This window comes from Melozone crissalis, unplaced genomic scaffold (assembly GCF_028551555.1).
Source record: "Melozone crissalis strain CALT ecotype California unplaced genomic scaffold, PUWL_Pcris_2 ptg000110l_1, whole genome shotgun sequence".
NCBI lineage: Eukaryota > Metazoa > Chordata > Aves > Passeriformes > Passerellidae > Melozone > Melozone crissalis.
In genome coordinates, this window is record NW_026535887.1 from 2,966,902 (window position 1) to 2,994,185 (window position 27,284).

Consider the following 27,284-nt stretch of genomic DNA (forward strand, 5'->3'; position numbering starts at 1 on the left):
CTTGCCAAACTTTCATCCTTCCCAACAGACTGCCCTGACCCTTGTGCAGGACCTCGCACTTGTAAATAAATAATTAACACAGTGTGGGGCACAAAAACTCAGTGACTTCAGCACTGTTTTATCTCTGAGTTTTGCTGTATTCAAGAACCACCTTCCTCCTGTGGGTGGACAATGAAAAACAGAGACAAATTCCCTTCCAAGCCCCACGTGTGAGCACCTAAATCACAGCTGCACACCCCAGTCAGATGCAGAGCAGGGCAAGGTTGTTCTTGAACTGCTTTGTTCAACTCTCTGCTCTTGCTCTGCTGCTGTGGAGCGTGTAATAACTAATAGCTTATGTGCTATCTTTGACCTAGAAACACTGGCAGCTGGTCGGGGAATTGCTGGGTTTTGGGGAAGTATCAAAAGGTTTTTAGCACATAAACCAAATTTATGAACAGTTATTCCCCCTGGGAGTAGAATTGTTGATGTTTTACTATCACAGCTGTCACTTGTGCACAGTTATTTTGTCCTGTATTAATACCCTGTAAAGGTTGAGCATCTTCCCTCAGTCACTGAAATATTTTATAATTGACAGGCTTCATCTGGCACTGAATATGGATAATTTTCTCCATAAGGAGCACACTGTGCTGACACTAATCTGTTCTGTTGTCATCTCCCTTTATTATCAACGTCTGCATTGTTTTTTCTGCAGCACTGAAGAACACAAATACGAAGCTTCTAATTGAAAAGGCTAAATAATCAAAAAGCCAATTAATCATCGAGATGAGCTCTGACACTCCATGATGCAACAGCCAGAAATACCACATAGGCATAACTGAAGTGTTTTTAAAGTGTGCTTATTTGATGTGGGAATGATCTGAGATTGTAATTAGCATTCTTTGTCACAGGTGACAGACTCAGATTGAACATTTCTTCATCCTGACACGAATTCTCCGAGCTCCACTTGCTCCCACCCCACCTCCTGTTCCAAAATTCCAATTCTGCTGAGCAGCCCATGCTCTGTCTCTGTGCACCTTCCACTGAAATCAGGACGAGTTCAGGAACAACAAACCAGCCCCTTTCTGTTCTCTGTCATTTCCACACCCATTTCCATCCCAATTTTCAAAATTCCCAGCACAGAAGCTCCCAGGTGACCCCAAGAGGGAAGGTGGGATTGCAGGAGCTGTGACCCCTCTGCTTGTCCAGGTTTGCACTCCTAAATCTCCACCTCTGTGAAGAATTTCCAAGCCAGATTTGGAACACAAAGTTTGCTCCTCTCAGAGCTGGAACAGCACTTGTTTGTGTAGGAGAGAGATGAAAATTTACCTTGATGACAACGTGGAAAAGGAGAGGATTTTACCTCAGAAAAAGGAGTCATAATGAAAAGAGAAGGCTTGGAACCACAGAAACTCCACTCTGAACACAGAGCAAACATCATCCATGGTATAAAACAAGGAATGTAGAACTCCTTGCTGTAATCCTGGGGATTCTGAAACCAAGAGATGGCAGAATTTCCTATTTCACATCCCCTGGGGGTGCCACTCCAGCAGAACTACAATGAAGTTATTTAAAGTTCATTATCTCCCTTGCACAGCACAAAAATGTATTTACACACATTGGAGTCCTCACTGACAAGGAGGAGGAGCAAGTGAAGCCACTGTGCCAATGACCTACATGAATATGAAAAATGACCAAGAAAAACATCTAAAAGGATGTAAAAGGTAAAAAAAAAGTGAAAGAAAAAGCTGTCCAAGACCCATGGTTTATCAGACACCCTTTGCCATGAATTATTCCACACTAAGACCCCAGAAAAATCCAGTTTTGTTAAAATCCCACTGAAGCTTTTTCCTCTAACACCAAGCCAGTTATGGGAGAAAAAGGAAAGTGTTCTGTGGAGTATTTTGGTGAAGGATCTTATTTTTTAATTAAAATATATGAAATAATTTGAATATATGTTTAAATAATGCACCGATTTAGAATCATTAAACTGATTTTCCCTCATCCTTTCAAGCTCTTTTTCATTGCCAAGAACATGGGACTTCATTAATGTCATCTTCACAAAGGGAGGACAAAACACTGACATGGTATCAGTTGTACCCTCGATTTAAAATATTCATTAAGACCAATTACACACCCTGATAATTTATGCAACATGTCCTTGCTCCTAATCCAGAAAAACAAGGGGTTTTCTTCTGGCCTGCTAAGCTGCATCAATGAATATGAATCTTGTTAGCAATTTTCACAACCAACTAACACAAAAAAATCGGAATTAATCACCAATATATAAGCTCAGGAAGAAGGCAGAGGGGTAAAGGAGGGAAATGTATTCAGGCTGGAGGTTACAACCAACCTGGGAGCCAGGAAATGATGACAGCAGTAATTATTTGAAATTAACATCCTGTAAAATAATACCCTGTAAAGAATAGGGGTGTTAACAGCAATATGTTAAGCCACTGTAAGCAAATCCCACAGCTTCCCAAGCTGCTCTCCACAGTTTAATTTCAAGTCTGTGATGAGATAAAGACACAAAGTGCCTTTTAAACATGGTATAAACTTGGAATTAAAATTAAACTCTCCCTGTACTGATGGAGGAATCACTAATTCCACCCACTGAAAGCAGAAATTCGCTATGTCCTTCACACTTCTTTTTTTTTTTTTTTTTTTTTTTTTGTTATTTTAATTTAAATTATTTTACTTGGTGACACTTCTTCATTTCCACTGGCTCTTCATCAGCATTGGTACAAAATAACCTCATTATTTCATTTTTCTGCCTGTAATTGCCATGACAGATGAAATCCCACGGCAAATGTGAGAACTTTGTTAGGAAAGAAAACAAATATTCTCCCATCAAACCTTCCACCTTGTCAATATTAAGCCAGAAACAGCAGCAGCAATACAAAAATAACCCTTCTGGCCAGAATTTTAATCTTTCTCTCCTTAAAAAAGTCATCTTGTAAATATAACCCGGAGGAGAAATGAATAAAAAGGGAAAAAAAGGGGGGAAAAATGTACATTAAAAGGAGAAAAAAAGGTTTTACCCTCTCTTCCAGCCGAGCCAGCTGCTCTTTGTAGTAGGCATCATGTTTCTTCAGCTCCCTGTCCTTCTCTTCCAGCTGCCTGGCCTAAAAAGAAAGGAAAAGAATAATAAAAATACTGAAAATATCAAGGATATTATCCATAGTTCGGGGCTTTTTCCTCCCCTCCTCAACAGCTCTGCCTGACTTTGCCCAAATGGATTTGGAACCATCACCAGAATGCACCAGGCTGGGGTTTATTTTTGGTTTTAATTTGAATTAACTTGGCAAATCGCTTCTGAATTTAATAAAAGCTAATTCTAAACAGGTGGGTATTTGGGAAAACAAAATCCTTTTCTATATTTGCTAAAAAGTGCATCCAAAACTCTCCTGTTCTGTTTAATTAGGAATCACTCCTCTGGAAACTCCCAGATTGAAGCATTCACTAATAACATAGAATCCCTCTCATGTCCAATAACCTAAAATAATACAGAATAATTTAAAATATTTATCTTTTCAATCCCAGTATGACCTGAGTGTTCTTTTAAAAGATACTGCTCCCAGCAAATTGATGGTTTTGGCTTTTTATCTGCAGTATTTCCCATTTTCTAGGATTAAGGGGACTCGTTAAAAAATAGAAAATACATTTAAAAAGCACACATGCACAGAGGAATTTATTAAAAATATATAAAGCTCTAAGTCCTGCAGTGTAAATAGCAGACAAGTGATTTTTAACAAGCTATGAAGGATCTAAAGGACCTAAATTATCAATGCAAATACTCTCTAGGTTCAGCATTTTTTAATAAAATATCTTTAGTGGCTAATAATTATCTAATAAAGGTCATTACAACAATTACACCACATATTGTAGAGATACAAGATTTGATTCCCTTCATCAAGACTCAATTTTTGGGTTTATCAGCAAACACCCAAGGAATACATTAAAATATTTGGATTTTCCCTTGTTTCCTCATTCAACTCCTTACCTTTGCTTCTATGTCCTGAAGCATGTAAAAAATGTTAAAATTCAAATTAAATTTATTTTATCATCATGAACAGAAAGAATGCAAAAAAACCCCACAAACCCCTGCACATGCATTTCAGGTGTATCTGGAAAAATGCAGAAAAGTACTTGGAAATTGTTGGGGTTTTCTGTGCAATTTCTTCAAAAATACCCCAAAAAAACATATTTTGGATGAATTAAACGCTGTCCTCTGGCAGCCTCTCCCTCAGAATTCCATGGAGCACATGCCCTGTCCCCCAGCATTTAAATCAGCCTTGCCTCATTAATTACAGCTTTTCCAGAGCTCGTTCCATGAATTATTCCACAGCCAAGTTCCCATGTTCTGTATTGGTCATGGTTTGTGTCTCCTTGCAGACAATCCCTGATGACGTCCCAGATCCAGTGGTTACAGAACTTCTAAAATTCACTGCAGGTTTTGTGTCCCCCCCAAACCATCCTCTCCCAAAAACGGATTCATGGAATGGTTTGGGTTGGAAGGGAGCTGAAAAATCATCTCATTACAACCAAAAAACTTCCCACTATCCCAGGCTGCTCCAAGTCCTGTGCAACCTGGCCTTGGACATTTCCAGGGATCCAGAGACAGACAAGTTTCTCTGGAAAATTGTGATAGAACACCTCATATTCCAGATCTCATACTCCAGATCTAATACGCCATATCTCACATTTCATATCTTATATATCTCATTTTCTAGATCTCACATTCCATATCTGATATTCTAAATCTCATATTCCAGATCTAACATTCCATATCTCATAGTCCAGATCTGATATTCCATATCTAATATTCCATACCTAATATTCCACATCTCATATTACACATCTCATATTCCACATCTAATATGCCATATCTCATATTCCAGATCTGATATTCTATATCTAATATTCCCTATCTTACATTCTGTGTCAAATATTCCAGATCTCACATTCCAGACTGAATATTCCAGATCTAATATTCCATATATCATATTCCACATCTAATATTTCATATCTCATAGTCCAGATCTAACATTCCATATCTAATATTCCCTATCTTACATTCCATATCAAATATTCCATATCTCACATTCCAGACTGAATATTCCAGATCTAATATTCCATATCTCATATTCCACATCTAATATTCCATAAGTAATATTCCAGATCTCATAGTCCATACCTCATATTCCACATCTAATATTCCAGATCTCACATTCCAGATTTCATATTCCAGATCTAACATTCCAGATCTCATATTCTATATCACATTCCATCTATCATATTCCAGATTTCATATTCCAGATCTCATATTCCATATCTCACATTCCATATCTAATATTCTAGATCTCACATTCCAGATCTCATATTCTAGATTTAATATTTCATATCTAATATTCTACATCTCATATTCCAGATCTAACATTCTATATATCATATTCCATACCTCATATTCCAGATCTAATATTCAATATCTCATATTCCAGATTTAATATTTCTTATCTAATATGCCACATCTACCATTCCATATCTTATATTCCATATCGCATAATCCAGATCTAACATTCCATATATTACATTCCAGATCTCATATTTCAGATCTAACATTCCAGATCTCATATTCCATATCTTCAAGGCATCTTCATGGGTACCCAATGCAAATATCCCATGTTTGACCATCCCATGATCCCCAAAGCACAGAAGATCTCCAGAACATTCCTGATGTCCAAAACAGGCCAGTGGCAAAGAAAAGATAAAATTAATATTCCATAAACCTCAGGAGAACTCGGTCAAGGTTGAGTTCTTCCAATCCAATGGTGTTCCTCATGATTCTGTCCAAGAGCTGGAACTAAAACTGACTTTGGAAAGGCAATGGGATGGAATAAACCCAGGGAAGAACCTCATGATTGACAATTCATGAGGGCACAGCTTTGCAGGGTGTAGAGCACAACAGGTCAAGGGCACAGCCACAACAGAAGAGATCAAACCCATCCTTATCCTCCAGGATTTAAGCTGAGCTTAATCCTTTTCCTCTATCTTGCTGTGATCAGGGAATGCAATAACATTTATTCCAAGGATATCCCTCAGAATGGAAGATTTTGCTCTGGAAATTTGATTAACTTGGGAAGTTGGGTTCATTTTTTGGGTTTGGTTCCCTGTGACACCTCAAAATAATTAATCATCAAACCAGCTGGATTTTATTGCTCTGCAGTGACACTGCTCACTGTGCTGATCTGTCACTGATAAATATATTATATTATATTATATTATATTATATTATATTATATTTATAGTGTATATGTATATATATATACACATATATATAATATGTATATACACTCTATATATATTTATAGTACATATAATATACTATATATAATATAGTATATATATATAGTATATAGTGTATAAAATGCTAAATAATCTATTTATCCAAAGGCTTGTTTCCCTGTGTAGTGAAAGTAACTGGAAGATTTGGTTGGCAAGCAAGAAAATCAGCAAAAAAGAGTTTCTTCCACCCCTAACACTTGTACAGCAACGCAGACACAGCAAAGTTCAAATGAATTAATAATAAATAAAATTATTCATTTATACAGGAGGCTATAAATATGCCAGTAGAGGAGAACTGAGTGCCAAAATAAAAACCTGTAAAGTAATATTATATTTATGGGGCTGCAGCAACAAGATCCTTGTGAATGTCAATGAGCTGCAAGAAAATAATTAAGAACAGCCATGTTTTCAATTAGCTGAATGCTGCACTTCAGGTGTAAATGAGCTACTGGAACAGGTTGGTTGTTTCTTCACAAAAAGCTCTGACAGACAAAACCTTTGCTTGGGTCTTTTCTAAAGAAAAACCACCCAAATTTAATACCCAAATCAGATCACTAATATTAAATACAGGTTCTTCACAATCACAGGGAAATTGGAGCAAGATTTAAAGGCCAACCTGGGTTTTGTTTTCAAAGGTAGCACCTGGATATGGACACCACTTTTCCAGTGATGTTTTTAAAGGTAGCACCTGGATTTGGACTCCACTTTTCCAGACACATTCTTCCAGTGATGCCAGGACTTGCCATCACTGGAAAAATGGATTTCTTCCCTACAAAAAAATTCCAGGAATTGCCTTGTACCTGACTGCAGGGACACCTGCAGAGCTATCTGGGACAAAACCAAACCCTACTCATACTGGATACAACAAAAACACATTTATTTTGTCCTCTGTGAGGCAGAACAGAGCAAATAAGCAGCTGATTGAAAATCTATGTCTAATAATTAAATTTTTAAAATAAAAATAAGGGAATCTGTTGCTGGATGCAACAAGATTCCAAGTGTGTGTGGTCATAAATTGTTATTATCTAAGGTGAAGATAAAAAAAAATCATTATCAGATAGTTGAATGTAGGTTTGTAGGCTCCTGAAACCTTTGGCAGTCCCAGGTTTGGAGAACAGACATTTTTTTGTGTTCCTCCAAACCACTGTCTCCCAAATACGGATTCATGGAATGGTTTGGGTTGGAAGGGAGCTGAAAAATCATCTCATTCCAACCCCAAAACCTTCCATTATCCCAAGCTCCAAATTCATTTACATCCCAAAAATTCACAGTGGAACTGCTGACATGGCTCCAGTTTGGGTTTTTCTGGGAAAAGAATGATCTGCTTCAAAATAAGAGTTCAGTTTGAATTTATAAATTAACATCAGCCAGGTGAAAGTCCCTTGAAAGTCTTGCCTCAGGGTCGTCTCAGTGAATCTCCCAAAATCAGCCTCATCATCCTGAACACAGAGAACATCTCACCAAACATCAGGAGATGGGGCAGGTGGACACCAAGGGACTGGTGACCTCCCAAGGCACATCCAAGGATTCCAGACCTGGCACTGGGGCTGGAAGAGCTCCTGTCCCATCGGGTTTGTGAGTGAAGATTTTCCAAAGGAAATGCTAATCACAATGAGGGTTCCTCTCCTGGGAAAGCCCACATGGAATATCTGCAGTCTTGGGATGAGCCTGAAGGAAAAATGAATGGATTAAAGGTTAAAAGGAAGCAGTGGCAGCTCCCTAAGCACCATCCCACAGGAGATCTGCTGGCAGCTCAGGATGGGTGGGATGCACCAGAACAAGAGAGATCTCAAAACATCATCTTCATCATCTTCTCAAAACATGATGTTCTCAAGGCATGTTCTTCTCAAAATATCATCTCAAAACATTATCTTCTCAAAACATGATCTCCTCTCAAAACATGATCTTCTCCAAACATGATCTCAAAACATGATCTTCTTCAAACATGATCTTCTCCAAAAATTATCTTCTCAAAACATCATCTTCTCAAAACATCATCCTCTCAAAACACGATCTTCTCCAAACATGATCCCAAAACATCATCCTCTCAAAACATGATCTTCTCCAAACATCATCCTCTCAAAACACAATTTTCTAAAGACAACATGATCTTCCTCCACCACGTTGTTGGAGGTTTTCCATGTCTTTTCCAACCTGAGGTTTGCTGGATGAGCACATCCATGGGTTAGAGTTAGGTGCGAATTTCAGAGTGGGGAATTCAGTCCAGGTTGTGAGTGTCACATTATAAAATAGTTTTTGGGCATTTCATAAATCATAGTTTGGGTTTGAAGGGACCTTAAGGATCATCTCCCAAATCCCTGCACAAGCAGAGACATTTTCAACTCCATCGGGCTGCTCAGAGCCCTGTGCACCTGACCTTGGATGCTCCCAGGGATCTGACATCCACTGACTTCCTCTCCCACTCACCCCTGTGCCTCCACGTTTCCGCACGAATAAAATCAGATAAAGCTTTATTATTTGCATAAATTATTATGATCAGCAAAACTACTCTCCTCTTCCACTGCATGGAGTGTCAAAGGAAAAATAATTCCCAATTTCCACATTTCATGGATGTTGAACTGCCCCAGTTTTAATTTTTAACCTTCTATTTCAGCATATAAATGCACTCATCATACTGAACAGGCAACACCAGGAACTTATGGATACTCTTGGGAACAGATGCTGGTCCCTTTCCCCCTCAAATAATTCCTTTTAAATTACCATTAAATGCACAAAATCATCCCTAAGCACAAAAAAATCATGTGGACACATCACTTGAAAAGAGGGATGTTCATTTCCACTTGTGAAGGTGGAGATTTGTTAGGAATTGGAAATGGCAGCACCAATAATGCATCATAAAACGGAGTCTTTGACAAGTGTAATTAAAACAAGCTTTTGTAATTACCACTAAATGTGCTACAGTACATTTTCTAAAAATAATGAAGTCCTAAAAGAGTGAGTCGAGCAGATAAAAAAGATCACATTGAGAGGAGGAGGCTAATGGAGAAAATTAAAAAATTGAATTTGTGAACAAGTAAGGATCTAGTGTAGAACAGAAGATGTGACAAGAAGCTTCATTTACTGAATCTCATTATAGACCAAAGGAGAAAAACACAAATGTACAAATGCCAAGGAAAGAGTTACAGATTCCAATCCTCATGTGAGTCATGGGAATATGCACAGGAAAACCCACAGGAACGTCACTCTCCACCAAGGCAGAAATTCATTGAGGTTGTTGCCCCGATGCTTTGAGAAGGCTGAGCTAAAGAGAGATACAGAATTAATTAGGGATTTATTCACAGGATCTCCTCCATGGATGCACCTTGGGCAGCACCAGAGCCCAGCCAGGGCTGCACCCAAGATGACCCAAAACGGCCCCAAAATGCACGAGCGCTCCCGGGGTCTCTCCCTGGGATCAGTTCTGCTCCATTTGCACCTTGCAGTTCATTGTCCCATTCCAGCTTCAGCCCAGGCAGTCCCACCCTGCTTGTTTTTATCTCTGCAGCCCACGGGGTTTGTGCTCCTGGGCTGAGATTTGGCTCATTTGTCCTTGGTGCCCAGCTGGAGCAGGAATTGTTTTGTCTCCCTGCTCTGAGCACAGAGCTCACCATCCCTGAATGTGAGGCCCAGACCCACACACTAAAGCAGCAAAGAATGTGAAAAATATAAAAGCTAAACCTTGAGCCATCACCCAAACAAGAGCTTCTACTATGCCAGAATAAAAAGCTGAGCAAGGAAAACCTCAGAATCCCTCAGGCTGGAAAAGCCCCCCAAGATCACCCAGTCCAAGCTGTGACTGATCCCCACCTTGTCCCCATCCCAAAGCCCTGAGTGCCACCTCCATGCATTCCTTGGACACCTCCAGGGATGGGGACTCCAAACCTCCCTGGGCAGCCCCTCCAGGATGTGGGACACTGGAGGAGGAGGAGGAGGATGATTTAGGGAGAGCAGACAGACCCAGAGAGAGTCCAGAGGTTTCTGCTCTAACAGCGCCAAGAAAGAACGACTGAGGGAGCTGGGGTTGTTCAGCCTGAAGAAAAGGAGACCCAGAGGTGACCTTATCACTCTCTTCAACTTCCTGAAGGGTGGCTGTGGTGAGCTGGGGTCGGTCTCTTTCTCCGGGCAACAACAGACAGAACAAGAGGACACAGTCTCAAGCTGTGCCAAGGGAGATACAGGCTAGAATTAAGGAGGAAGTTTTTCACAGAAAGAGTGGTCAAATACTGGAATCATCTACCCAGAGAGGTGGTGGAGTCATCATCCCTCAAAGAGTTTAAAAAAAGACCGGATGTGGCACTTGGTGCCATGATCTAGCTGAGGTGTTAGAACATCGGTTGGACTCAATGATCTTAAAGGTCTCTTCCAACCTAGAAATTCTGTGATTCTGTGAAGAGGCCACAGCTGGCACCCCAGGGCTGCATCCAGCTGGAGTTTCAGAACTTCCCAGCCTGGAGACAGAGAAGCTCTGCTGAGCCTCCTCCATCTGCAAGGAACAGGGCTCATGGAGGAGAAGCAGCAGGAGGGAAGTTCTGAGTCACCACTCACTCACCTGAGAGGACCCCGGGTTCTTCCAGCCTGATTTATTTTATGATCCTACCCCAAAACAAGCCACAAAAATTTCACATTTCTACCAAGTGACCAGAAATGAACAATCACAAAACCCCAGCCTGGTTTGGGGTGGAGGAGACTTCCAAGATCATCTCATTCCAAGCCCTTCCACCAGCCCAGGTTTCTCCCAGCCCTGTCCAACCCATCCTTGTACAATATCAGCACTAAAGAAAAGCTGCCACTTCTCACCAAGCTCCCAGTGAACCATCTGGTTAGCTCAGCTTCAAAACAACAGACTCTGAAGACTTGATTTCCTTGCAAATAAAAATTAAAATACACTCATGACTATTCTAGTGATTAGCAACAGGCAGAAAAGCCTCGTGTTTCCATCCAACCGTGGTTCAAAGGAAAAAGAGACGCTGAAAAAAAAACTGAATTACATCTCTGTGTGTCACTGGGAATGAAAGAGAGGCATGACTTATTCCTGAAACTCTATCCATGCTTTTCAGTCAGCCAACACAGTCCAAGGAGATCAAACATTTTAAAGACTATCTGTACTGCTGCCAGGTATTTGTAGCAATTCAAATATTGTCTCTAACCGTGGCTGACAGCTTCTGATGTTTCAGTCATATGTCAAACATGGAGTTTTCCACTAAGCTGAAAGACGCAGACTGCTCCACATGAGCCAAAGTGGATAAAACAGAGCAAGAGGACCGTTATCCTGTAAAATTCAGGGAAAAAACTGACAGCAAACTGATTTAGGACTGTGTTCTACTTCCATCTTTGTTCTCACACTGCTATTGTAGCAAATCATAAATATTTTTGCCATTTTTTACCGTGTTCAGAATTGATATCAATGATGATTTTACAGAAATACTTTTCAATTCCTGGATTAAACAACAGAAGGGGAAAGAAAAGTTATTGCTGAGCACAGTGAGCCAATATTTGATGCATTTTCAAACAAAACATGATGTAAAACAAAGCAAAACATAAGGAAGCACCATCCTTCCAAAAATCCACCACTGAAATCCAAAACCAAGCCAGAGAGAAGAAATTTGCACCTCAGTTGCCTCATATCCAAATATTCAGAGAAAATGTTGAAATTTAAGCTTTCCACCTAGAACTCTTCATTATTGTGTCCAAACCCAGCATTATTTATCAACAATGCTGTATTATTATCATTTTAAAAGCCCCAATTCTCGTGCTTTGTAAACTGAAGACTCAATGGAATGCACAGAAAGACTGAAATAATTCTCAGGGTTGCAGCATTAATAAAAGCAATAAAAATTCACCACCTCACTGAAGGCACTTCAAAGCCAATCTCATTTGGAATCCCATTGAATTCCTCCTGTATTTTGTGTTTATTTGAGGCCTCTCAGCATCAGGGGCCGTTCTCCAGAGTTATTTTCCATCTGTGAATATCCCACTCCTTCTATCAAGTGACCCAAACTCTGCATGAATTGAGATCATTCCCTCCCTCACTGCTCAATCTGTGATCCTGAGAACCAATTCCCACTGAAGGCAAAAAGTGACAATGCCCAAGGAGGGAAATTCACTCTGGAATAGCAAATAAAAGGAATTTATTGCTGCTCTGCTATTCAAGGGATTGATTTCTGCTCAAGACAAAGAACTGAGCCACTTGTAATTACATCAGGTGTTTCTCAGTTTGAAAGATACACAACACAAGCAGAACCTTCACCTTTAGATGTTCAAAAAGGCAATAAAAATACAGATATCTGTTGTCTTAAAGGTATTTTAGCTGTGTTTTTTTTGAATTTTGATCTTGTTAAATTGAATTCTTGTATTTAGTAATAAACAAACCATCAAAAGTCATTGATTCAGTCTCAAATTATGCAGCCATTTTATTTTCCTATTCAGCTGGAGAATAAAAGAACTGTAACCAGCAGATAATTTCAGACTGCAGATGTAACTCAGAAACAAATTCATCTTTAAACAGAATATTTGACTTAACATTGAAATTCAGGGATTTACCTCAGCATTACCAAGGGAAGATAATTTTAGTGGACTTTTGGCATGTCCAACTTTCCCCACAGACCTTTTGGCATTGAGACACAAAAAAAATTAATGTGCTGACGAAAATATTTACACTAGTGGTGTGTACATATATCAAACTGAACATTTATCCCAATTAATAAGTCCATTTTTAGCTCTGTTTCATTTTTTCCAGCACTCTGAAAACTCAATTCAAACAATTAACAGGACAGTTTGCAGTTCTTCACTTTATACCCACAAAATATTTAACTAAGTGTGAAAATCCTAAGTTAATACCATGTAGTTACCATAACTCTCTAAATTACTACCTACAAACAAAGCGCCAGCAAACCCCTGGGAAAGTGGGAGAACACAGCAGGATTTAATGCTCTTTGTATTTTAATTACTAAATTACAACGCTGGTCTTTCAGCATTTTCTTTCAAGACTGAACAACTTATTCTGAAAGAAAAGCACCAGAGAATTATTACCTTGAGTAGAGCAGCTCAGAAAGGGGCTGGGATTGATTTGTGCATCGATTATTGGCGAGCATTTCCCTTTTATATAATCCTATAACACGTGTCATTGAATTCCTGTGTCCAACTTCCACTCGCTGCACTTTGATTTCTCCTCTCATTTGACTGCAGAGTCTCCAGGGCACAGCCTGGAACTCACTACACATCTGTGCAGTGTTTAACAGAATTCAGCTTCAAGCTCTGCTGCTGTTTGTGCTATTCTAACAGAAAGAAATAATATTCTAAGCACTGAAAAGATTCAAAGTGGACGGGAAAAGCTGATTTAATGTAAGATAGGATGGGAAACAAAGACTTGAGCTCTATGAAGACCATAGTAGAAAAATAAAGTACAATAATTTTTGGTTTTAATAAATGACAATAATTTTTGGTTTCAATAAATGACAGTTTTTGTTTTTAATACGCCCTTGCCCTGTTCAGATGGTGAATGTCTGAGTGTGCCAGGAATTTGGGAATGGGCAACTGAACAAACCCTCAAAATTATGAATATAATGAAGTAATTGGAAGCAGAAAATACATGGAAGAGAGGGACTGATGCTGACATTTCTATTCCATGCTCTGACATCCCTGTCATGAACATTTGCTGACACAACATTTAAAGGGTTTAACACTGCAGGGATTGTTCCAAAAACATGGTTCTATGTGGTTCTACTAAAATGTTTATACAGTTTGGTGTAAATTTTTGTCACACTTGGAAAGAATAGACCAGCTCTCCAAGAGGATATTCAAAAATAATTCAACAGCACAGAAAAATATTTCTAATAATTCTGTGCATAATTCTTATGCACAAAAAAAAATGTAAATCAAGTAATAATGAACTTCAACGAAATCCTCAAGGTTTTTATGGAAATGGCTGCATTGAAATGGCCAAAAAGATCAAACCAGAGAATTTCATGGCAGGTAAAATCCCAGACAGGGATTTTAAAATCCCCTTTTAAAATCCCAGAAGGGTTTGGATTGGAAGAAACCTCGAAGTGCCACCCCTGCCATGGCAGGGACACCTCCCACTATCCCAGGCTGCTCCAAGCCCTGTCCAACCTGCCTTGGACATTTCCAGGGATGGATCCAATGAGGATGAGTGGAAAATAACTTGGAAGCAAAAGTCAGCACCAGCCAAGTGAAGCTTTTTAATTCTGACTCCAAATTCCCAGAGAAAAACTTGATTTTCCTGCAGGAAAAGCCAAGGAAAACCTGTCCTGTGTGTTAAAACAGCAAAATAAAAACAGGAGGAGATTGAGGAAGAAAAGGGGAAGACAGCACCACAATGAGATCACAGTATTTGATAGAAATAAAATTCAGATCCTCCCAGAGCTCTGGTCACTCTCTATGCATTTATATTCTGGTCACTGCAGAGAAAAGTTTTGGAAATGAAAAAGCTGGAGATAAATAAAGAGCAAACCCCTGAGAAGAGCTCTGTGTACAGGAGAGAGGTACACAAAATAATTAAATGTTCAGAGAAGGTGAGCCAGGCTCTCCTATTTACTCCCTCTCATAATACAAGACCGAGGAAATATTCAGTGAACAGTGAAATTGAAAAGCAACAAATTTGAAACCAATTAAATGCATAATTAACCTGCAGAACTCATTGCCACAAGTTATCAGCGAAGCCGATCGCTCAGCAAAACCTGAGAAGTTGAGATGTTTGTATTAGCTCTGAAAACACCCACTTTTACCTCTAAAATACCTCAGACTCTGGATTGCTTGGAGCATCAACCCTCCTTTAACAATATAATATTATTTTAAACAATTAACACTGAAATCTGTCATGTGTCAATTATTTGAGATCACAAGCAGAAGGAAACTCCAAGGAACTTTTTTATTTCTGGTGGTGTCTGACAAAACACCTGATTTGAGTCCTGAATTTCAGCCCCTTTCAGCTGCTGTGATGCTGTATTTACACAGCCAGGAAAACAAAATAAGTTTAAAATCGACCTTGCCGGCTTTTGTTACCACACTAAAGATGAGAATTTATATGGGGATGACAGATCCACAGCCAGAGCTTTGAGCAGAGCTGCCTCTCCTTGTTTGGGGCAGCAGCTAAAGGGGGTGAGGAACTGCTGGGAAATGGAACTCAAGGTATAAAAGTACAGAATCTCATCAGCTGGGAAAATAAGAGTTAATGAGGAATTTAAAACTGCGGAGCCACAAACCCTGACTGCATCCAATGGCTTGAGCAAGTCTCTGCTCAGTGAATTTCCCAAAATCAGCCTCATCATCCTGAACACAGAGAAATGCAGGCGGCAAAAAGAGCAAATTCCAGCCTGAAAAAGAACCAAAGTGCTGAGGAGCACATGGGAGACAGGGACAGTGATCCCACGGCCCAGGTTCACCAAAGGAAAGCAGCACTGCTGCTCCTCAGGCTTCTCCTTCCCACTTCCACTCTGGGACTGGAGAAGGATCCAGGGAAACCTCAGGGCCTGCAGGGGCTCCAGGAGAGCTGGGAATGTTCCCCTGGAGCAGGGAGGGATCCAGGGAGAGCTCCCAGCACATGGCAGGGCCTGCAGGGGCTCCAGCAGAGCTGCAGAGGGACTGGGGACAAGGCCTGCAGGGACAGCACCCAGGGAATGGCTCCCACTGCCAGAGGGCAGCCATGGGTGGCATCTTGGCAATGAGCAATTCCTGCCTGGGCTGGCATTGCCAGAGCAGCTGGGGCTGCCCCTGATCCCTGCAGTGCCCAAGGCCAGGCTGGGCACTGGGGCTGGGACAGTGGGAGGCGTCCCCACCCAGGTAATCCATGGTGCCCTTCCTACATCCCCTGAAAATGACCCCAAAATTGAGGAAGCACCATCCCATACAGGAAGATGAGCTGTGCCCTCGGGTCAACTCCTTGTGCAGACTCAGGAAAGATTCCTTTTCTTCTTTTCCTTTTTTCTCCTTTCCTTTTTCCTTTCCTTTCCTTTTTCCTTTCCTTTTTCCTTTCCTTTTTCCTTTCCTTTTTCCTTTCCTTTCCTTTCCTTTCCTTTCCTTTCCTTTCCTTTCCTTTCCTTTCCTTTCCTTTCCTTCCCTTCCCTTTCCCTTTCCCTTTCCCTTTCCCTTTCCCTTTCCCTTTCCCTTCTGTTTTTCTTTTCCTTTCCCTTTCTCTTTCCCTTTCCCTTTCCCTTTCCCTTTTCCTTTCCCTTTCCCTTTTCCAGGCTCCCAGGGATGCCTGCCAGGATCTGAGTTCAGTCTGTGCAGAGTTTGGAGGCTCCACAATCCCTGCATTTTCCATTATTTTAACATTAACATTTTTTCTGTTGTAGGTGAGAGCATCTGGAAGGGAAAGCAAACACTTGAAAGTGCTTTCTAAAAAAGAGGTTTCATCCCAGTCAATAGGAATGCTTCAGGAAAATAGAAACTGCCAAGTACTTCTATAATAAAAAATCCCCACCACCCTCTTTTGGGAGTTGCTAAAACATGTCAATTTTTATACAATCTTTCTTTTTTTTTCTGCCCAGCGCTGTGAGTGCTCAAAAGCAAAGCTCTCTGCTGGATTTGTGAAGTGTAATTTTTTTTTTCCTGCATGCCTCCAATCTATTTCTCATGCAACACAGGCTGTCCTAGCCCACAGTGAGAATTAATGCCTAATTTTCTAAACGTGGAGAGACACACCAACTATTTGCACAAATAATGGCACTGGTATTTGCATGAAATTGAGAATGGCAAAGAATTGCTCAAATTAGATTAATTTGGAAATGATAGAAGAGTTACATCTTTGCTCTGTCCTTTAAGAGGACGAGAGAAAATGTGCAGAACAAAACATGACTGATCATAAATAGAGAAAAAGAGCTCATAAAATGTTTATCCAGCCTTTAGAACAGAGTACACGACACCCTGCTGAGACTCAGGCTATTCAACAAGATGTGGCTCGGCAATGAAACAGGAAAAACACCTGGCTGGGGATTGAAGGAATTCTTGGCTGGGAGGGTGAGGAGGGGATGGGATGGAATTCCCAGAGCAGCTGGGGCTGCCCCTGATCCCTGCAGTGCCCAAGGCCAGGCTGGAGCAGCCTGGGATGGTGGGACTGGAATGGGATGGGCTTGAAGGGCCCTTCCCACCCAAACCATTCTGGGGTTTGGGACACTCAGAATCCATCCCCAGGGATTTTTATGGAAGCTGGGGATGGAAAAGGGAAGGGAGACCCTTCCTGGAGTGCTGAGGTTCCCAGTGAAGCCCCCAGACCCCAAAATTCCTTCCTAGAGAGGAGTCGGGGTGGGGATGGATCCAATGGCAGGCTGGGAGAGCTGGGAATGGAGGGAATTCCCTGGAGAGGGAGCCTGGGGTGGGATTTTGGGAAGGGATTCCCAGAGCAGCTGGGGCTGCCCCTGATCCCTGCAATGGCCAAGGTTGGACACTGGGGCTGGAGCAGCCTGGGACAGGGGGAGCTGTCCCTGCCATGGCAGGGGTGGCACTGGAGGGGCTTTAAGGTCCCTTCCAACTCAAACCATTCTGTAGTTCCATGAATAAAGGTGGAAAGTGTGGGTGGTGAGGCTGGAGAGGGGCTGGAACACAAACCCTGAGGGGAGCCCTGAGGGAGCTGGGGGTGCTCAGCCTGCAGGAAAGGAGACTCAGGGTGCCCCCAGCACTCTCACAGCTCCTGAAAGGTGCTGTGGAATTTGCAGGCAACCCTGACAAGGGAAGAGATGGGAATCTTGATTCTTTGTTTCAGAAGGCTGATTTATTATTTTATGGTATATATTATATTAAAGAAAATGATATATTAAAACTATACTAAAGAAAGAGAAAAGAGACATCAGAAAGCTAGACAGGAATGAATAATAAAATCTTGTGACTGACCAGAGTCTGACACAGCTGGACTGGGATTGGTCATTAATTAAAAACAATTCCCATACTGGGTAAACAATTCTCCAAATCACATTCCAAAGGAGCAAAACATGGAGAAGCTGAAGTTTCCCAGTTTCTCAGAAGAAAAGATCCTGGCAAAGGGAGTTTTCATAAAATATGTCAGTGACAAGGTGCCTGTGCCCAGCTGCCCTTGGGCTCTGTCTCCAGCAGAGAGACACAAGCTCTCTGCTCGATTTGTGAAGTGTGTCAGTCTCCTGACACAGCCAGAGCACACGGCCTGAGCTGTGCCAAGGGAAATTCAGCTTGGAGAGCAGCAAAAAGCTTTTCCAGCAAGGGGGAGAAAGTTCTGCAATGGCTGCCCGGGGAGGGGGTGCAGTCACCATCCCTGGGTGTGTTTAACCAGCCTGGAGGTGGCACTGGGTGCCAGGGGCTGGGCTGGGCTCCCGGGCCTTGAAGGTCTCTCCCAACCTGGTCATTCTGTGAATTCTGTGTGTGAAGGAGAAAGGCAAAGTTTGGGTTTATGTGATTTTACACCCTCCCCAAACCAACCTTCTCCAACCCAACACCCAGAGGCTGCACGAACATTCCCAGGTTTTATTCCCACTTTTCAAGGCCAGGTTTGGAGCAACCTGGTCTAATGACAAATGTCCCTGCCCGGGGCAGGAATGGATGATCCTGATGGCCCCTTCCAAGACAAACCATTCAACAATTCAATGAGAAAAACAGGTCTCCCAACCTGATGATTCTGTGAATTCTGTGCAATGCTTTTCCTGGCACCATGGCAGGTCCCACAGGCAGTCATAGGCCCAGAGAGCTCAGCTGGTGCTGCCAAACCACAAAGCTTCCAGAGGATGGAGGTTTTTGTTCACATAGATGTCCACAGCAAATGTGAGAAAAAACAGGTTTCTAAACAGATCTGGAGTCTCCTCCACCTCTGTTTGCAAGTTTATTTCATGTTTGAGGGGGAAGATTCAGTTTTAGCACACAGCACCCTGTGGGTGTACCTCAGACTGGGTGCCAGGGGCTGCCTGAGCTCTTGGGGCTGGGCTGGACTCTATGACTTTGAAGATTTCTCCCAACCTGGTCATTTTCTGAATTCTGTGTGTGATCTTCAAATTCCCTTCTACCCCACTCTAAAGAAATTCTCCTTTTTAAAAAAATTTAGGGCTAGAGGAGTAACAAATACAACAGAGGTTAAGAGATTTCAAAAAGAAATTTCAAAAGGAGGAAAAAACCACATCTTTGCAGCACAGGAAACAAGAAATTATATTACATGTTTTATATATAGCTATAATTACATTTAATTGCCTTGCTACTATCAGTAAGTTATCCCATCTATCAGCGTGGTAACTCAGATATTCAAGTTCACCTGACACTCTGCCTTTATTTAACACAGATACCCATGGATGGAGAGGCTAAAAGACTGGTTTTACAAGAGAAATCCCACTTTTCTCAAAATAATTTTCTTATTATTTTTAATAATAATTTCTGGTTTCTTATTCTGTAGCAATCTCTGACCATCCAAAATGATATAAAACTTATTTATATGCAGGAAAATACGTACAGGGATCTTCTGGTGCATTTGGAATTATGGAATCATAGAAAGGTTTGGGTTGGAAGGGATCTGGAAAATCATCTTGTCATTCCTTCCAGTGCTCCCAGAAATTCCAGAGCAAAGCTGGAATTGGGAACCTCTGGTATGTGGAATTTCACCCCAGGTGCATAAATTCAGCTGCTGTAAACTAAAATTCAAGAGTGTCTTATTTGTTCCTTTGAAAGCTTAATCTGCAATACAGAGTGAGCAATAATCTTATTTAATGATGGGGGAAAAGCTTTCCACTGCTCCCAGAAACTCCAGAGGAAAGCTGGAATTGGGAATCTCTGGTGTGTGGAATATCAGCCCAGGTGCAGAAATTCAGCTGCTCTAAACTGAAATTCAAGAGAGTCTTGTTTTATTTAATGATGGGGGGAAATCTTTCCAGTGCTCCAAGAAATTCCAGAGTAAAGCTGGAATTGGGAATCTCTGGTATGTGGAATATCACTCCAAATGAAGAAATTCAACTGCTGAAAACTAAAATTCAAGGTTTGCTCCAGTGAAAGCTTAATATGTAATACAGAGTCAGCAATAATCTCATTTAATGATGGGGAAAAACCTTTTCAGTGCTCCAAGAAATTCCAGAGGAAACCTGGAATGGGGAACTTCTCGTGTGTGGAATATCAGCCCAGGTGCAGAAATTCAGCTGCTGTAAACTAAAATTCAAGGTTTGCTCCTGTGAAACTTAATATGCAATACAGAGTCAGCAATAATCTTATTTAATGATGGGGAAAACCCTTCCCAGAAATCCCAGAGGAAAGCTGGAATTGGGAAACTGTGGTATGTGGAATTTCACCCCAGGTGCAGAAATTCAGCTGCTGTAAACTGAAATTCAAGAGGGTCTTGTTTTATTTAATGATGGGGGAAAATCTTTCCAGTGCTCCCAGAAATTCCAGAAGAAAGCTGGAATTTGGAATCTAATCTTTGATATGTGAAGTATCACTCCAGATGCAGAAATTCAGCTGCTGTAAACTGAAATTCAAGAGGTTCTTGTTTTATTTAATGATAGGGAAACACCCTTTGAGTGCTCCCAGAAATTCCAGAGCAAAGCTGAAACTGGGAAATCTCTGGTATGTGGAATATCAGCCCAGGTGCAGAAATTCACCTGCTGTAAACTAAAATTCAAGGTTTGCTCCAGTGAAAGCTTAATATGTAATACAGAGTCAGCAATAATCTCATTTAATGATGGGGAAAAACCTTTTCAGTGCTCCAAGAAATTCCAGAGGAAACCTGGAATTGGGAACCTCTGGTATGTGGAATTTCACCCCAGGTGCAGAAATTCAGCTGCTGTAAACTGAAATTCAAGAGTGTCTTATTTGTTCCTTTGAAAGCTTAATCTGCAATACAGAGTGAGCAATAATCTTATTTAATGATGGGGAAAAACCCTTCCCAGAAATTCCAGGAGAAACCTGGAATTGGGAACCTCTGCTATGTGGAATATCAGCCCAGGTGCAAAAATTCAGCTGCTGTAATCTAAAATTCAAGGTTTGCTCCAATGAAAGCTTAATACGTAACACAGAGTGAGCAATAATCTTATTTAATGATGGGGAAAAATCTCACATCTCCTGAAACTCAACTGGAGTTGATTAAGAAAAAAACAGACACAGCAGTTTTGCCTGAAATTTAAACTGTGAGGGTTCAAAATATTAAGAGAAAGATGAGTTTTCATTTTCTAAATCTGCACCAAAAAGTCCAAACTGCACATGGTCTGTGCTTCACATAAACAGAGCTGCTGCATTAATGAAGACTTTAAAAAACCCAAAAAACCCCAAAAACTGAGATAAAATCAATGAGCAATCCTCAGAGTGGAATCTGCCTATTCAAACCAGACATTTTATTTTTATTATGTTTGATTTTTTTCCTGCCAGGGAGTTTAGAGGTTTCACCTTTCAATGCTTTTACTTCTGCCAAACTCTACATTACTCTAAAAACCAGATAAATATTTCAGACAACACAGGGAATATTTTTATTTTTATTCCTAAATCCATATTCTAGCAGCAAACAAGTAGATTTTCAATGGAAATATTTAATGCTCAGGATACTCAAATTAAATGAGAGCCAATAATGGAGCTGTGATCAATTGAAATAAAAAAATGCAGGCAGAAATTTGGAATTCTTAATTCCACCAAAATTAAGCTGTAAAAAGAACATAAGTGATGTTTTTGGTGTGCTTTAGGCACACAGGTAGATTTTTTCCACACTCTGAGTATAAAATTTTGACCATCTGTGTGTGTGATTAGATATAAATATACTTATATTATTTATAAATATATTTAATATTTGTTTTACTTATTTATATTCATTTACATTTATATAATTTAAAATTTTATTTATAAATATAATTATTTGTATTTATGCTTATACTTAATTTACTACCTAACTACAAATCTATCCCTGAATTCTGTGGGACCAAAACCAGACATTGGGGTTTTTTTTGGTTTTTGTTTATTTTTGATCATTTTTATTTTTAACATTTTAATTATTTATTTATTATATATTTAATGATTTATTTTTAATTATTTTTAATTTTTTGCTTATTTTTAATATAACAGCGAGTATCTAAACACCTGAATATTTGATTTCCTTTTTGCTCAGCTCCTCAAAAAACTCCAAAGCTGTAACACAAACATTCCCAAACTGTTCAAAAATTACAACAACATTTTGAATTCACTTTTTGCACAACGGAAAAGCAAATCTGAAGACAAAGATTCACCCTTTGGAGGTATAAAATTGTATAAAATAACTGATAAGGGTGCAAGGTGTACTCAGCATCCTCTGAGCTCCATGAGAGGAATCACTTTTATCCTCCTATTCCCTGAGTATAATTTAGATTTTCTGTCTATTATTTACGGGAGGAATAATTCTGCCAAGGATTTTATTCCCCCCTCTTCTTGCAGATGTATTTATGTGGAAAAAAAAATTAAAAATTTCATAAAAGCTGAGTAGCAGAGATGGTAAAACCCCAAGCTCAGCTCATCTCCTGCTCCTGTACCACAAAGTCCAAACTGCACACGGTCTGTGCTTCACACAAACAGAGCTGCTGCATCCATGAAGACTTAAAAAACCCAAAAACCACCAAAAATGAGATAAAATCAATGAGCAATCCTCAGAGTGGAATCTGCCTATTCAAACCAGATACTGCTAAAGGCTTCTAAATCAAGAAGACACAGAAATGAAAGAATTATGGAGAAATGAAAATAAAATGGGAAAAACAATGAAGGATTTGGCAGGGCCCTGTGAAGGATCTGTGCCTCTTGCAAACAGAGCTGCTGCATCAATGAAGGCTTAAAAACAACCTTAAAAAACCCCAAAAATGAGATAAAATCAATGGGCAATACTCAGATTGGAATCTGCCCATTCAAACCAGGTATCTTATTTATATTCTGTTTGATTTATTTATCATGTATGATTGATTTATTTCTTTGAACATTTATTCCTCTCTAAGGAAGTCAGAGGAGGAATTGGGGCCAAAATTCAGGTGAGAATCTCCCATTTCCATAAGGATAAATCCCTGCCATGGAAGGAACCAGGAATTCTGGAAGGAATTCTGGGATCTGAGATCTTGGCTCAATTCTCACCTTTGGATACCAACAAGGAAATGGGAAAGGAGTAGAAAAATCTTTTATAATTCCAATTTTATATAATATTGTACTATAGTATAATACAGTATAGTATAATACAGTATAGTATAATACAGTATAGTATAATATAATATAATATAATATAATATAATATAATATAATATAGCATAATATAGTATAGTATAATATAATATATAATATAATGTAATGTAATGTAATGTAATATAATATAATATAATATAATATAATGTAATATAATGTAATGTAATATAATGTAATGCAATGTAATGTAATGTAATATAATATAATGTAATATCATATAATGTAATGTAATGTAATATAATGTAATGTAATATAATATAATATAATATAATATAATATAATAAAATGTAATATAATATAATGTAATGTAATATAATATAATGTAATATAATATAATATAATGTAATGTAATGTAATGTAATATATTATATACATTACATATAATATAATAGATTTTTATATTATGATACATTACATTATAATGAAAATGGTATATTATGAATATTGTATATTATATTATGTTGTGTTATATTATATTATATGTATTATTATAATTCCTATAATTCCAAAATTATAACTTATAAAAACAACTGGACAAGGGGAGCTGAGCCACAAAATTTCCTCTTCCACCTCCCTATCCCAAGCTGATTCCCTCAAGGATGGAGTCCCAGAAATAAGAAAACCTTTTTTGGTCCACACAAGCTTTAAAAATAAGATTTGTGATGTGCCATCAAGGAAAAGAATCAAAAAGAATCAAATCCAGGCAAGAGAAGTTTCAGCTGAGGGTGGATAAAGTCAAAGGTGACAAAATCCCAAATTGTGGCTTGAGAACCTGATTTACCAAAAAAAAATGGGAATTGCAAATGGAAGAAGGGAATTTTCTTCTTTTCTGGTGGATTTTTTTTTCTTTTTTTAAGCTATTGATGGATTTTTAGAAATTAAGATGCACCCAGAGCATGAGGAATGGGAGATACAGATACAGATTCTGCTCCCCTTTCCCTCAGTAAAATGATTTCTAATATTTCCAGAGGTACAAAAAGAAAAAACAGATGTGGAATGCTCAGAAATTCATAATTACTCTTGTAAGCAATTCAAAGATTGCCTTGGTATTAAAAAAATCCTCTGGATAAAAAGGAATAAAAACATCCAAGAGAATAAGTCAAATGGAGGAGGTTAATAATTTGTATTATCTTATCGCTGAGGTTTAGACAGCCACAAACCCATAATGGCAAAAAATTTTAGATCTAAAGGAGAAATTACATCTATAACCTTACCCACTTGCCTGAATATTAAATTTTTAAAAAATTAATGATCTGCTTATGTAAAATATCAGCTCAGAAGCATCTCAGCACAGAGCAGAGGATGGTTCCCATTTATTGTGGAAGCATTCCCACTAATGGAAGCACTCTGGAATTCCATCAATAAAAGTCATTATCATAAAACCTGGCTCCACTCTGCCCTACTCCCTTCTCCCCAAAACATTGATTTATAGAGGAAAAATTATTTACATTTGATTTATATAGGAAAAATTATTTACATTTGACACCAGTGCCTCATTTGGGACAGGTCTCAAACATCACTTCAGGCTTAAGAGCCAAATTCAAGGGATCCCCTTTTCCAAAATTCCTTAAAAGCTTCATGAGGAACAAAAATTATGTCAAATAATCAAGTTACAAACAACCCGTATTTAATAGCTTTGAGTGATTCTTGTTAGCACAAATTCTTCCTGCCTTAAATAAACTACAGAGGTTTTTGTTCTGTTTGTTTTTTTAGACCCATGGAGTTTATTTTTACGTAGAAATATATAAAAATATAAAAATTTAAAAAGCCAAGCACTCAGCATGCAACAAAATCCAGCCATGCAAGCTCCACCTGCCCACAGAGAGATCTAAAGCAGAAATAAATTAATTTAATTTATTATTTGAAGGTGCAGGGCTGGAGAGAGCTGCTGAACATTTGTGGGACCTGTGTCACTCTGATCTGCATTGTCACACAAAAGCTTTCCAATTAAAACCATTCCTAATAAATGAAAGCAGGGCACAGAGCTCTGAGGATTAAATGGGTTCAGGAGAGGCAGAGAGTGAAAATAAATAAAAATACAAATTTTCTACAGTGCTCTCCCACCATGTCAGATCCTTATTTCTCCTAAATTTTGTCCTAAAATTATTTTTAATCACTAAATCCACGAAAACCATGGTGGAAAGAGGAATGCAAAATGAAAAATCTGTACCTGATGTCATTCTGCCCCAACTCCAAAGCAACTGTGAAAGAATTAAATCAATCCAGAAACAGAAGCAGGAACTTTTCTGTTCTAAAATTAAAAATCAGAGGGCAGGAGTTTCATTTTCCCACCTGTTAGTACAGCAGGGTTAATTAAATCCATTCCTCTGTATTTCAGTCTCTATTTCCAGCAAGAAAAAGTGGCAGTGATAATTTTATAGAATCTTTGATCAGCACTGATGCTGGGAATGCAAAGCAATCAATGCTCAGTCCTATAAACAACGCAGGTAAAGTATTAAATCCATTAAAATTAAAATCCTGTGCTAATTCAGCCTCAGGGTAACTTGCAGTTGGTGTCTTTAAAACTATTTATTATAAATTTTCTGTGCTCCAAGCAATTTCTTAGTGGTGATCATGTGAAGATCTCCACCAAAAGCCAACAAAAAAATCATAATTCAAAATACAGATTTGGGCAGACATTTTTGTTTTGGTTGGGTTTGGTTTGGGGTGTATTTGGGTTTTATTGGTTGGGTTTTTTTCTCAGAATTCAGCTTTTTTTCACTGTTTTAATATCCCCATCCCTGGAAGTGCCCAAGGCCAGGCTGGATGGGGTTTGGAGAAATCTGGGATGAAGGAAGGGGATGTGTTTGTTGTGGGTCTAAGGATGAGGTGAGAGATGAGAATTGACTCCAAGTCCTCAGAAGGCTGATATTATATTATATTATATTATATTATATTATATTATATTATATTATATTACATTACATTACATTACATTACACTACACTACATTACATTATATTACATTACATTACATTATATTACATTACATTATATCATATCATACCATACCATACCATACCATATATATTATATTATAAGAAAATAATATATTAAAATTATACCAAATAAAGAGAAAGGAGACATCAGAAGTCTAGAAAAGAATGAATAATAAAAACCTGTGACTGACCAGAGTCTGACACAGCTGGCTGTGATTGGTCATTAAATAAAAACAATTCACATGCTGGTTAAACATTTCTTTAAATCATATTTCAAAGGAGCAAAACATGGAGAAGCTGAAGCTTCTCAGCTTCTCAGGAGAAGAAATCCTGGCAAAAGGATTTTTTAAAAAATATGAAAATAACAGGGGTGGAAGGAGATGATCCCAAAGATCCCTTCCAACCCAACCCAACCCAACCCAACCTAACCCAGCCCAGCCCATCCTGGCATTCTGACTGCCAAAAACAAATTTTGATGAAAACCAACCCCTTTTAGCTGAGCCAGGTGTAGCTCTGGATGATCTCTGAGGTCCTTCAACCCCATTCCATTATTGTATGAAATAAAAACAAGTTTTGATAAAAATTTCCTTCCTCTCACCTCCACCTTGGTGCCCACGAAATATTGCAGACGTGGTGGTGCCGAGTCCAGCACACCCAAAACGCAACAATTTCTCTCTTTTCACTCCAATTGTGTTTAATTATCCTCTTTTCTGTGCACAACTGTCACAGGGATGACACCCAAACCATCAGGGAAGGTCACGTAAAAGGAAATTAAAGACAGGAACAATGATGATGAACAAGGCTCGGCTTGATGAAGCTCATTCTCTGAAATTATTCCTTATCTCAGCCCCATCAGCACTCACCAGCTCCTGCTTTCCTCCAAGAAATTTT

At 39.2% G+C, this 27,284-nt stretch overlaps 1 protein-coding gene across 2 annotated transcripts in view; it reads right to left on the minus strand.

Moving 5' to 3' along the window:
- The window catches only part of CHCHD3 (coiled-coil-helix-coiled-coil-helix domain containing 3), a 156,122-nt gene that overhangs the window by 55,268 nt on the left and 73,570 nt on the right, over nt 1-27,284 (minus strand). The window contains exons 5-6 of one of the 2 annotated variants that reach the window (XM_054292412.1): nt 3,983-3,997; nt 3,021-3,104 (exon numbers count right to left, since the gene is read on the minus strand). In XM_054292412.1, the coding sequence (XP_054148387.1) occupies nt 3,021-3,104; nt 3,983-3,997 (99 nt within the window). The remainder of the gene's footprint in view (nt 1-3,020; nt 3,105-3,982; nt 3,998-27,284) is intronic. The other variant, XM_054292413.1, reaches the window with a different exon arrangement.